The sequence below is a fragment of the Piliocolobus tephrosceles genome, chromosome 3 (genome assembly GCF_002776525.5).
Source record: "Piliocolobus tephrosceles isolate RC106 chromosome 3, ASM277652v3, whole genome shotgun sequence".
NCBI classification, from domain to species: Eukaryota; Metazoa; Chordata; class Mammalia; order Primates; family Cercopithecidae; genus Piliocolobus; species Piliocolobus tephrosceles.
This window is the reverse complement of record NC_045436.1, coordinates 35,229,562-35,243,540: the sequence shown is the minus strand read 5'-3', so window position 1 is coordinate 35,243,540 and position 13,979 is coordinate 35,229,562. Positions and strand designations below refer to the sequence as shown.

At 36.1% G+C, this 13,979-nt stretch overlaps 1 protein-coding gene across 1 annotated transcript; it reads left to right on the top strand.

Moving 5' to 3' along the window:
* Positions 1-5,605: 5,605 nt before the first annotated feature.
* Positions 5,606-13,689, top strand: FGB (fibrinogen beta chain). Its single transcript, XM_023227932.2, has 8 exons — positions 5,606-5,758; positions 8,401-8,592; positions 9,082-9,265; positions 10,187-10,414; positions 10,979-11,092; positions 11,779-11,904; positions 12,113-12,398; positions 13,018-13,689. The coding sequence occupies exons 1-8, from the start codon at positions 5,645-5,647 to the stop codon at positions 13,247-13,249; spliced, it is 1,476 nt and encodes a 491-aa protein (XP_023083700.2). The 5' UTR covers positions 5,606-5,644; the 3' UTR covers positions 13,250-13,689.
* The last annotated feature ends 290 nt before the right edge of the window (positions 13,690-13,979 follow it).

Below are 13,979 nucleotides of genomic sequence, written 5' to 3'. Positions count from 1 at the left end.
AAGAGTGGGTAATATATAAAGGGAAGAATTTTAATTGACTCACAGTTCTGCAGAACTCAGAAGGCCTCAGGAAACTTAACAATCATGGCAGAAGGGGGAAGCAAATATGTCTTTCTTCGCATGATGGCAGGAAGGAGAAGTGCAGAACGAAACAGGGAAGTCACCTTATAAAACCATTCAATCTCGGGAGAACTCACTATCATAAGAAGAGTATGAGGGTAATTGCACCCATGATTCAATTACCTCCCAACAGGTCCCTCCCACAACACATGAGGATTATGGGAACTAGAATTCAAGGTGAGATTTGGGTGGGGACACAGTCAAACCATATCAACAAAGTAGATTGAAACACTGAGCAAATAGCAAAGGATTGAAGGGAGATCCTGGACCCAATCGCATACTTTGTCCATCTTCATTCAACCTGCCTCTTTTACTTAGTTTGTCGTTACCTCTTTATTATGTGGAGAGGATAGAGATTTTTCTGCCCACCTCTCCCTCTTCCCTAACATTGTATCCATGTTTCTAGAAGCCAGCCTTTCTGGCTTTCTTTGATTTATATCTAGCTTCCATATTTTTTTCAAGTACATGTTTGTGGTTTTTTAAAAATATATATATCCATATATATACACATGTGTATACATCTTTTGCCCATTTTTATCTATAGGGTTCATGCTTTCTCATCAAACTGTAACTCTTCATAAAAATTTTATTAGACCTTTGTCCAATCCTGTGCACATTTTACAGAAAATATTGTTAATCTAATTCAAGAAATACTTATTAGTTATTAAATTGTGAAAGATTTTTGAAATTTTTGAAATGCATGTCACTGACATGCACCAAAATAAAAGTTCCCATTTTCCCTAGAGTTTCACTGCTAATACTATCAGACTGGCTGTCTTATTTTTAAGCATAAATTCTATGTTGGAAAGAGAAGCTTTATATTCAAATACTATAATCAATCACTAAAAGTTTTCATATATTAAGTATATGGGCTGGGTGTGATGGCTCACAGCTGTAATTCCAGCACTTTGGGAGGCCAAGGCTGGTGGATCACTTGAGCCCAGGAGTTCAAGACCAGCCTGGGCAACATGGTGAAATCCTATCTCTACAAAAAAATACAAATATATACATATATATATAGAGAGAGAGAGAGAGAGACAGAGAGAGACAGACAGTGTCTTGCTCTGTCACCAAGGCTGGTGTATAGTGGTACAATCTCAGTTCACTGCAGTCTCAACCTCCCAGGCTCAAGCCATCCTCCCACCTCTCAGCTTCCGAGTAGCTGGAGTGGATGAGACTACAGGTGTGTGCCACCATGCCCAGATAATTTTTGCATTTTTTGTATAGATATGGTTTCACCATGTTGCCCAAGGTGGTCTCGAACTCCTGGGCTCAAGTGATCCGCCAGCCTTGGCCTCCCAAAGTGCTAGAATTACAACTGTGAGCCACTGCGCCCAGCCCATGTGCTTAATATATGAAAACTTTTAGTGATTGATTATAGTATTTGAATATAAAGCTTCTCTTTCTAACATGCAATTTATGCTTAAAAATAAGACAGCCGGTCTGATTCCTAAAAATTTGATCTTAATTTTCTCAACAAATGCCAAAAATCATCTCAGTCAAAGTTAATGAAAGGTAAAATGAGTACTATAGAAAGGACATCAGGTGTCCACAGATTGGGCTGCGAAGAATCAAATTATTATGTTTGGAAGTTTTGGTTACTTCTGTTGCTGCAGTTGGTAGGCTTCCCCTCTAAAATGCTGCCATGAATATGACATCAGGCCAATTGACCCAGTTCTCTTCTCCTTCTCCTTCTTCTCCTCCCCCTCCCCCTTCCCCACCCCGTCCCTCTTCCCCTGCCCCTTCCCCACCCCGTCCCTCTTCCCCCCTCCTCCCCCCTCCCTTTCCCTCTCCTCCTCCTTCTTCTTCAGCAAATATCAAATTTGGAGAGACAATCTGGTAGGTTTAGCTGGGTAAGGGGTCTGTCTACCTCTAGCTTGGTCACCTGTGGTTGGAGGGTCAGGGTATTGTAGTACTGACGGGACCAATGAAGCTTCACATTTCCATTTTAGGGGTCATTCCAGGAGAAGGGAGCAGCCCTCCCAGAGGTGTTCATTACACTCTTAATGGTTGTGGGTCTTAATGTGACAAAAGCAGAAGAGCATCTCTATCTTTTCTTAGCTCTTGTGATCTCCATCCAGTTGGAGGAGAAAATGTCCTATCCCTTATTACCATGCTCTATGTCGGCTCCCATAAGAAAAGGAAACTGACATCTAAGCCAGTAGAGGGAGACATTCCACAAGAGATGGCGTCATCTCCTATTTCTTCCCCACCATAGGCGTTCCCACTAAAGATGAGTAGCCAATTGCAGGTGGCGCCACTGCACTGGTTTCAGGCTTGCCCCAAGAGCTCTGGTCCAGCCTGGCCTACAGCTCTTCAGTGTTAATTTTCCTTTGGATAGTGGTTCTCAAACTGTTTTTCAAGGTAACACAAGGAAAATACGTACAGAGACTAACAACTTATGACAGTACTTCAAAACCTATGCCTATTTAGACAACGAGAATCAGTATTCCTTTTAGTCATTCGTCCATTTGTATATTCATGAATTTGCTCAACCACTATTTATTAAATACTGGCTATGTGCCAGGTGAATGATATAAACTATACAGTCATTCAAACCAAGTTTCAAGTCTAAAAGCCCTTTTCCTTGGAAGTTCCTTTCCCCCTGAAGGAAGTTAGGTCCTTAAGTTACCAGTCCCAAAGCCTCACCTCCCCCAATCTTAGGCTCAACACTAATTATTGTAAGTGGTTTTCATTTTCTGTCTTTCCTTTTAGACTTAAGACTTCGCTAAGGTCTCCCGGGCCCCTAGCAAACTACCTGCTATGAAGTAGATGCTCTGTAAATAGTTGTTAAGCCCAAATTGCCTTGTGCTATGAAGACTGGGCCTGACATGAGTTGTAAAAGTATCAACAAGTATATTGACAATTGGTATCGGCAAGTCTTTGCCCTTCGAGCCAGAGAGCCGCTGGGCAGGACAGATTATCTCTGCTTTCTCTGTCACTGATTTACTACTCTTAACTTATGCAACGACATCAGCTAATATGAAGAACACTGCACTAGTGACCTCAAAATAACTGAACAAATAGTACTCCCTTTCCCCTCCACCAATGGCATCAACATTCTAAAAAAATTTAAGCATCTTAGTAAGCAGTGTCTCTGCAAATATATTTCTTCCCTGAAAACATGATCATCTACTTTGTAATATTAGGCAATTCAGAATGGTAGTGTAACTGTATATAACTCTACAGAAAAAAAGACATATCTAACAAGAACTAGAATTAAAGAAACTCATTATCACTGCATTGCACATGCCTCACACAGACATGAATGCCTATACCCATGTATGAGGGTAAAAAGATAAGTAAAAGTAAGGGCTATGAGTGAGTGTGTCAGCCTGATACATTATAGTTCCAAGATGACAGGCTGGCCAAAAACTCCAAAAGAACAAACAAACGAAAAGCAGGTAGAGGAGGTAAATTTTTATAATGTTTATATACTGTTGGGCAATATGATGTAATGGGCACAGAGTGTGGACTGTAGTTAGACAGACATGGGTCAAGTCCTCATACCAGCGCCTACTACCTATACACTCTGGGGTAGTTTACTTAACCTCTCTGAATCTGTTTCATCATCTGTAGAACATAGTGGTTTCAAGAATTAAATACGGTAAATGACTACCCTAATTTGGCATCTGAGGCATGTACCAATGACGGCTAGTTCACTCATTCATCCTGTAATTATGTATTGAAAGCCTACTATGTCTGTCTTGCCCACCAATGCATTCCCAGCCCCTATCACACTACCTGTCACTGAGGAGACTCTCAAGAACTATTTGTAAGATGAATGTTAAGTCTGTGCTGTTATGGTGCATGTATGCTAGATTTCTTCCATCTTCCTTCTGACCATGGGAAGAATGCCAGTCAGAGTAGAACAAAGTAGGAAAGTAAAGGAACTACTCCACTTTAGTGTTGATCAAGAGTCTATTATATACTAGAAAAAACTTCACAAATTTACAGACTTCTGAAAGTTAAATGATGATTCTACTGTTAGTTGACCAAACATCAGTCATTGAAAATGTACTAATATGTTACCTCAAAAGAAAAAAAATTGTTATAGTTTTCTTAACAGATAATTCTTTTTAAATCAGTATGAACCTGTACATCACTAAAATAAAATCCTGTCCAGATTATTAAAATAAACTTTGTTATCAGTTATATTTTCATGGTAAATATTCCTGCATATATTTTAATTAATATCCACATACATATTTGCTTTTTCTGCCAGATCATTTATCCCTTTAAGAAACATTGAAACTAAACAAAAACTCTCAAAATATATTATTTACTCAGTACTAATAAAGGGAACACAAATTTGGAAAGACTCAAGTGAATTTTTTTTTTTAATTTAAACTAAGTACTTTGTCTCTATTAAGCTAAGTTAAAAGAATTTGGGAGGACAACATATACTACCAAGAGAAGAATTTGTTTCTAGGAATCCGAGTTAAAAGAATTTGGGAATGCACTGTCTGCTACCTAGAGAAGAAAGAAGTGTAGTGGGTCTCACACCATTCTCAAGGCTCTGTTTCAAAGCATTGTTTCAGTACTTTGCTGATCCAAACCCTGATAACCTGCTATCTTTTATTTTTAAATTTAATGAGAATGTTTCACTTTCCATACAAAAAACAGAAAAATGCTTTGAATCAACGCACTTACTGAGATTTGGGTTACTGACTGGTGTTCCTATCGATTCTTGTAGGAGTTATTAATCCTGATTGCAACACACAAGTGAACAGACAAGAGAGATAAATGTTGTGGCTTATGGGAAATGAAGGAAAATGGGCCTCATTTAGTCTGTGAGCATACTAATCGAAATAGATGTATGAAGACTTCACTGATGTTAAAATAACATTGTTTTTATAAATACTGGAATATAAATCATATAATAATAAAATAGAATGTTAAAGATGTATTTAATCATCATCATAATTTTGATTCAGAAATCTATAATTTATCAGTTATCTTAATAATGTATAGAATTTGCTGAACATTTTACCTTATGTGAATTAAGGACAAAATATAAATGTTCAGAGCAAAAAAAAAAGTCTTTCTGATGTTTGTCCTTCATAGAATAGGATATGAATTTGTTATTTTATTATTTTGATTAATGTCTAAAACAAAAGATAAACACATTATGATATAACATTACTCTTGATTTATAGGTCAAATTTACTAAGCTTAGATTTGTTTTCTCACATATTCTTTGTGAGCTTGTACAGTTTCCACATTAATTTACCAGAAATAAGATACACATCTCTCTTTTAGGAATGCCCCAACTTCCCATCATTTTGTCCAATTAAATGGATTGAAGATACTTAATGTTTCTAAACTAGACCAACAGAGAGTAATAGTTGTATGACAAGTAAATAAGTTTTGCTGGGAAGATGTTGCTTAAGTGATAAAATGGTTCAGCCAACAAGTGAACCAAAAATTAACTATTAACTAAGGAAAGGTAACCATTTCTAAAGTCACTCCTAGCAGAGTACTCAGATATATATAGGATTGAAGATCTCTCAGTTAAGTCTACATGAAAAGGATGGTTTCTTGGAGCTTCCACAAATTTAAAACCATGAAACATCTATTATTGCTACTATTGTGTGCTTTTCTAGTTAAGTCCCAAGGTGTCAACGGCAATGAGGAGGTGAATTTTTTAAAGCATTATTATATTAGTAGTAGTATTATTAATATAAGATGTAACAATTATATTATGTGAATAGTTATCTCAATGAAATTAGCATTGCTTACAGTTATGAAATTGAATTGTTAACCTTTGATTTATTGTATTTAAAGAATGTTTCATAGTATTTCTTATATAAAAACAAAGTAATTTCTTGTTTTCTGGTTTATCACCTGTGTTTTCTTAAGATGAAGATGGTTTAGCTAATGTAAGGTGTGCTTTTCTCACTTGCTATCCTGAGTACTGTGATTTTCATTTACTTCTAGAAATACAGGATTACAATTAAGAGGACAAGATCTGAAAATGTCACAAACTATAAAATAACAAAAGAGCAGTATTTTAAAATAAAAAAATACTGGTGGTAGGTAGATTGTTCTTTGGTGAGGGAAGGTAATATATTATTACTGAGATTATTATTTATAAAAATTATAACTAAGCCTAAAAGTAAAATACATCAAGTGTAATGATAGAAAATGAAATACTGCTTTTTTCAGATGAAAAAATTTAAATTAGAGGTAGTGTGTATTGTTATTATTAATAGTTATGAAGCACGGTTCAGTCTAATTTGTTTGTAGAACAGTTTGTCCTCAACTATTATTTTTGCTGAATTATTGCTGCTAATTTGCAGTTACTAAAAATACAGAAATGCGTTTAGGACAATGAATATTTAAGAAATTTAAATTTTATCATCAAATGTATCTTGGCCAAATTTCTTACATATAGCATAGTATTAAACTAGAAATAAGAATACATAGTAATATTTAAATGAAGTGATTCATTTTGGATCATTATTGAGTTTCAAGGGAACTTCAGTGTTCTAATTATCAGACTCGACATGTAAGAACATATAGTTAATCTGCTTGTATGTGTAAAAACATATGGTTAATCTGGTTAAGTCTGGTTAATCATATTAGGTAAGAAAAATATAAAGAATATATAAGACTAAATTTTTGTAAAGTACTCTGCAAACCATTTTCACATTTCTGTTTACCAACTAATCCTCACAGAGATAGTTTAGTAGTTTAGGGGTTTTGATTATTCAACAAGTGGCCTTCATAATTTCTTTAAGTGTTTTTCTTTAAGTATATAATTTCTTTAAGTATTTTTTAAAATTTCGTTTTCTCTAGTAAAGTCAGACCATGCATGCTACCTCTCTAGTGGCACTCTTAAATAAAAAGAAAATAATTTTCTCCTGTTATAATTTTATTTGTAATAAACAGATGAATCACATTTCTTAAAATCTGTTTTAGAGAGGGTAAGCTCTGACTAGGACCATGCCTTCAATGTGAAATATGTATATATCCTCCAAATCTTTACATATTAAGGATATATATAGTCAACTGGTTAAACAGGAACATCTGGAGCCAGCCTGGCTGGGTTTTAATCCTAGCACCATCTTACTAAATGTTAAATAATATTATAACCTAATGAATAAATGACAATACAATTCCAAATAGAGTTCATCTGATGACTTCTAGACTCACAAAATTGCAAGAGAACTCAGTTGTTGCTCAGTTGTTCCAAATCATGCCATTTGTTAATTTATAATTAAGATCCAAAGGATGTAGCTACTGACAAAAATATATGAGAATGTAGTTAATCCAAATCAAAACTTTCCTATTGCAATGCATATTTTCTGCCTCATTATCTTTTAATGTAATATTTTAAGTTAGCAAGTAATTTGAATTATAATGCACAAGGCTTGATAATTATTTTAAATACAAGAAAATCATGGTGTTTCATAAAGAAATCATGTAGGAAATTTCAAGATAATGGTTTAACCAATAATTTTGTTGATAGAAGATAAGACTAAAAGTGAACTTATCAGTGGAGAGGCCACTTAAACTGTAGTACTTGTTATGTGTGAATTCAATAAAAATTATAATGAGCACTTATTATTGCCAAGTACTGTTCTGAGGGTACCATATGCAATAAGTTATTTAATCCTTACAATAATCTTGTAAGGCAGATTCAAACTGTCATTACACTTATTTCACAGATGAGAAAACTGGGGCACAGATAAAGCAACTTGCCTAAGGTCCCATAGCTAGTGAGAGGTAGGGTCAAGACTTACAAGCAGCCTAGCTCCAGAGTACCTTATGAGGGTCAAAGATTGTCTTATTACAAATACATTCTAAGAAGAATCAAACTTTAATAAGTCTTTAATGTCTCTTAAACATGTTTGTAAATGAGTCTAATCATCAGTTCACAAAAATGAAAGTAGGGAAGTGATTAACAATAATCATAGGAATCTAACAATCCAAGTGGCTTGAGAATATTCATTCTTCTTGACAGTATAGATTCTTTAAAATTTTGTGTGTTCCTATGTATGTTTTAGGAATATGAAGTCATTACTATTCATAATCTGATACAACTTTGTTCTAAGGCCTCTCTTTAAAAACTACATTGCATCATAGCTTTTTGTGCAGTTGGTCTTTCTACTGTTACTAAACAGTAAGCAACCTACAGATTCACTATCACCAACCAGTCAGTTGATGAATCATCAAGCTTGTGATAACCTAAATTATGAAATGAGGATGTTGAAATAGTTACATTCTAAATCTTCTATAACACTCTTCATTTTATTTCTGCCTCGATCCTTGTAGGGCCTCTTCGGTGGCCGCGGTCATCGACCCCTTGACAAGAAGAGAGAAGAGGCTCCCAGCCTGAGGCCTGCCCCACCGCCCATCAGTGGGGGTGGCTATCGGGCTCGTCCAGCCAAAGCAGCTGCCAGTCAAAAGAAAGTAGAAAGAAAAGCCCCTGATGCTGGAGGCTGTCTTCACGCTGACCCAGACATGGTGGGTGCACTGATGTTTCTTGCAGTGGTGGCTCTCTCACGCAGAGAAAGCCTGTAGTCAAGGCAGTCTCCTAATGTTTCATTGACCTGCGTTACCATCATTGTTATTTTGTTTGTTTATTTTGGAAATAAAATTCAAAACATAAACATATTGGGCCTTGGGTTAGGCTTTCTTTCTTGTTTTCTTTGGTCTGGGCCCAAAATTACAAATTAGGATATGTGGGTGCCACGTTTCCATTTGTATTCTTCCCACTGCCTTTGTTCAGTTGGTAAAATTTTCATAGCCCAATTATATTTCTTCTATAGTAAGGAATATTTTAAATCTCCACGAGAGTATGATGATGACTTTCAAATTTCTGGTCTTACAGAAAACCAAGTAGTAAGTTTTTATGTTGGCTAATCATATTGCTGAATTTTCCTATGTGCTATTTTAACAAATGTCCACGACCCAAATCCTTCATCTAATGCCTGCTATTTTCTTTGTTTTTAGGGGGTGTTGTGTCCTACAGGATGTCAGTTGCAAGAAGCTTTGCTACAACAGGAAAGGCCAATCAGAAACAGTGTTGATGAGTTAAATAGCAATGTGCAAGCTGTTTCCGAGACCTCCTCTTCTAACTTTCAGTACATGTATTTGCTGAAAGACATGTGGCAAAAGAAGCAGAAGCAAGTAAAAGGTAGATATCCTTGTGCTTTTTATTTGATTTTCAGCTATAAAACTGGAGCTGTTGACTGCCACGAGAATGCATGGCTGTGAGAAGATTAACATTTCTGGGTTAGTTAAATAGCATTCATACTGCTTTTGGGCACCTTCCCCAGCAACTTGCCAGATAAGCACTGTTCAGCTCTTATTCCAAGTCCGGCATCAGCAAGTATGATTTTCTATGAAAAATTCCACTATGACTCCTCATTTTAAGTATACAAGAAACTTGTGACTCAGAAGATAATATTCACAGAGTGGGAAAAAAACGCTAGCATTTAAAGTTTCAACATTTGAGGTTTTGAATGAGAGAGTTATCCATAATATATTCAATTGTATTGTGGATAATGACACCTAACCTGTGAATCTTGAGGTCAGAATGTTAAGTGCTGTTGACTTGGTGGTCAGGAAATAGCTAGTGCATGAGCCTGGCACAGGCATCTCAGTGAGTAGCATACCCACAGTTGGAAATTTTTCAAAGAAATCAAAGAAATCTTGAGATCTTATAAATTTCAAGGTTCTGCTATACTTACGTGAAATGGATAAATAAATCAAGCGTATCCACTCTATAAGATTGAACTTCTCAGATGGAAGACCCCAATACTGCTTTCTCCTCTTTTCCCTCACCAAAGAAATAAACAACCTATTTCATTTATTACTGGACACAATCTTTAGCTTTTACCTATGGTAAATTACTAGTATGGTAGTTAGGATATATATTCATTTGTATATGTCATTGGCCAAATAATTTCCTATAAATATGACTATATATCATAACTGCTTGGTGGTAGCTCAGTGTTTATTAGTTTATTCTCAGAAAATCAAAATTGTATAGTTAAATACATTAGTTTTATGAGGCAAAAATGCTGACTATTTCTACATAATTTCATTTTTCCAGATAATGAAAATGTAGTAAATGAGTACTCCTCAGACCTGGAAAAGCACCAATTATATATAGACGAGACTGTGAATAGTAATATCCCAACTAATCTTCGTGTGCTTCGTTCAATCCTGGAAAACCTGAGAAGCAAAATACAAAAGTTAGAATCTGATGTCTCAGCTCAAATGGAATATTGTCGCACCCCATGCACTGTCAGTTGCAATATTCCTGTGGTGTCTGGCAAAGGTAACTGACTCATAAACATATTTCTAGAGAGTTCCAGAAGAACTCACACACCAAAAATAAGAGAACAATGACAATAAAAATGTTGAGCGGATTTTCCCAACAGATCATAATGACGTTACAGTACATCACAAAAATATCCTTAGCCGGCTGTGTTTTGGCCCAGCCTGGCGCATTTACTGGTTTTGATGAGCAGGACGGGGCACAGGATAATAATGGTGGTAGTCCCAGGGGTGGCTGACGTGTACATCTGTGTACTGGCTTGAACAGATGGCAGAACCGCAGATAGATATAGAAGTTTCTCCGTCTTGTGTGTTCTGGAAGCTTATTCCAGGACACAAAAGGTAGAGAAGAGCTTTTTTCATCCTCTTAGCAGATAAACATCTTCAAAACTGGGCTGGATTTACAACAGTAAAATGAAAATCTAATATTTGTTATACTATTCTCAAAGGTCTATAATAAAACATTCCTTAGTAACTTATGTAATGCTATCTTAAAGAATTGGTGACTAAAGACAAAGTAATTATGTCTTAAGCCCCTGAACATAATGTTGTCTTATGTTTGCAGAATGTGAGGAAATTATCAGGAAAGGTGGTGAAACATCTGAAATGTATCTCATTCAACCCGACAGTTCTGTCAAACCATATAGAGTATACTGTGATATGAACACAGAAAATGGAGGTAAGATTTCGACAGTTGTTGACCTGTTGATCTATAATTATTTGGATGACATAAAATACCAGGAAACAAGGCCAGGTGTGGTGGCTCATGCCTGTAATTCCAGCACTTTGGGAGGCCAAAGTAGACTGATCTGTTGAGCCTAGGAGTTTGAAACTAGCCTGGGCAACATAATGAGACCATGAGACTACAAAAAAAAAAAAAGAAAAAATCAGCTGGGTTGATAGTATGTGCCTGTAGTCCCAGCTATCCAGGAGACTGAGATGGGAGGATCACCTAAGCCCACAACCTGGAGGCTTGATCATGCTACTGCACTCTAGCCTGGGCAACAGAGGGTAGTGAGATCCTGCTCAAAAAAAAAAAAAAAAAAAAAAATTTATTGAAAAGCCAGGAAACAAGACTTAGCTCTAATATCTGACATAGCTGACAATGAATAATTTGATTTGGAATTCAACCTGATATTTAAAAAGTTATAAAGTATCTATAATTCACGATTTGGGGTAGGATAAAGCACTTGTAGTTTTCACAGATTTTACAAGTTTTCCTCTCACATTTATTTCCTTATTGTATCTATTTGAGAGCACCAAATATATAATAAATGGAATGGACAGGGGATTCAGATATTATTTTCAAAGTGACATTATTTGCTGTTGGTTAATATATGCTCTTTTTGTTTCTGTTAACCAAAGGATGGACAGTGATTCAGAATCGTCAAGATGGTAGCGTTGACTTTGGCAGGAAATGGAATCCATATAAACAGGGATTTGGAAATATTGCAACCAACACAGATGGGAAGAATTACTGTGGCCTACCAGGTAACAGACAGGCATGCAAAATAAAATCATTCTATTTGAAATGAGGTTTTTTTTTTCATTAAAAAACATACATTGTTGGAAGCCTGTTTTAGGCAGTTAAGAGGAGTTTCCTGACAAAACTGTGGAAGCTAAAGATAAGAGAAGAAAGGCAGTGTTTAGTTTCCCCAAATTTTATTTTTGGTGAGATTTTATTTTGTTTTTCTTTTAGGTGAGTATTGGCTTGGAAATGATAAAATTAGCCAGCTTACCAGGATGGGACCCACAGAACTTTTGATTGAAATGGAGGACTGGAAAGGAGATAAAGTAAAGGCTCTCTATGGAGGATTCACTGTACAGAATGAGGCCAACAAATACCAGCTCTCAGTAAACAAATATAGAGGAACAGCTGGCAATGCCCTCATGGATGGAGCATCTCAGCTGACGGGAGAAAACAGGACCATGACCATTCACAATGGCATGTTCTTCAGCACATATGACAGAGACAATGACGGCTGGTATGTGTGGCACTCTTTGCTCCTGCTTAAAAAATCCCACTAATATTACTACTCCGAATCATTAACAATGTTTTTAATAGCTACTGTTTCCTGGGCACTTACTGTCAGCCACTGTACTGAGCTCTTTATGCATCACTCTAAAGCATTTCAACTATAAGGTAGACATTATTATTCTCATTTTACAGATGAGGTTTACAGAGATTACGTGACTTGTCCAATGTCACACAACTACCCAGAGATAGAACTAGAATTTGAGCACAGTTACTTTCTGAGTAATGAGCTTTTAGATAAATACCTACATCTCTATATTCTAATGTGTATGTGAAAACTTTCATTTTCATTTCCAGGGTTCTCTGATACTAAGGGATGTAAAAGCTATTATTCCAGTATAAAGTAACCAATGCAGTCCCTAGATGGATTGGCCACAAAGGCCCAGTTCTCTCTCTTTCTTGCTATAGGGCACAGGAGGTCTTTGGTGTATTAGTGTGACTCTATGTGTAGCACCCAAAGGAAAGAGTACTGTGCACATGAGTGTAGCACTCTTTTACGGGTAATCTGCAAAAAGTAACTTGACCACTGTAGTTCTGTTTCTAATAACCCCAAACACATTTTCTTTCAGGTTAACAGCAGATCCCAGGAAACAGTGTTCTAAAGAAGATGGTGGTGGATGGTGGTATAATAGGTGTCATGCAGCCAATCCAAATGGCAGATACTACTGGGGTGGACAATATAGCTGGGACATGGCAAAGCATGGCACAGATGATGGTGTAGTATGGATGAATTGGAAGGGGTCATGGTACTCAATGAAGAAGATGAGTATGAAGATCAGGCCCTTCTTCCCACAGCAATAGTCCCCAATACGTACATTTTTGCTCTTCTATATGTGACAACATTTTTGTACATTATGTTATTGTAATTTTCTTTAATACATTATATTCCTCTAAAACTCTCAAGCAGATGTGAGTGTGACTTTTTGAAAAAAGTATAGGATAAATTAAATTAAAAATAGCACATGATTTTCTTTTGTATTCTTCATTTCTCTTGCTCACCAAGAAGTAACTAAAAGTATAGTTTTGACAGAGTCAGTGTTCATAATTTCAAATCTAGTTGACTGTGAGAAGTTTCAAATAAGGAAGAGGGATTTTTTTTATCCTTGTTGTAGGAAAACCTTGAGGAAAAGGAACAACTGATGTTTAAAAGTCCACTTTAAAAACTATATTTATTTATGTAGGATCTGTCAAAGAAAACTTCCAAAAAGATTAATTAATTAAACCAGACTCTGTTGCAATAAGTTAATGTTTCCTTGTTTTGTAATCCACACATTCAGTGAGTTAGGCTTTGCGCTCGTAAGGAAGGAGAAGCATTCACAACCTGCTTCCACTCTGACACTTAAATAGACATCACTCTGAGTTAGATCTCATTACCATCTAAAGTTAGATCTCATTACCATCTAAAGCCACCACTCTGACACTTAAATAGACATCGGGATCAGAGATTCCAAGAGGATAATCTGGGTCAAGTCCTCACCAAGTGTTTTTTAAGGGAAATAATGAAATGTGCTTATTGCCCATAGAAATGAGG

Bases quoted from the DNA above. Each gene is read 5' to 3' on its own strand.
- FGB (XM_023227932.2), top strand. From the start codon at position 5,645: ATGAAAAGGATGGTTTCTTGGAGCTTCCACAAATTTAAAACCATGAAA. The intron at 8,593-9,081 runs GTGGGTGCACTG...CTTTGTTTTTAG, and splicing joins TTCACGCTGACCCAGACATG to GGGGTGTTGTGTCCTACAGG. The intron at 10,415-10,978 runs GTAACTGACTCA...TTATGTTTGCAG, and splicing joins TCCTGTGGTGTCTGGCAAAG to AATGTGAGGAAATTATCAGG.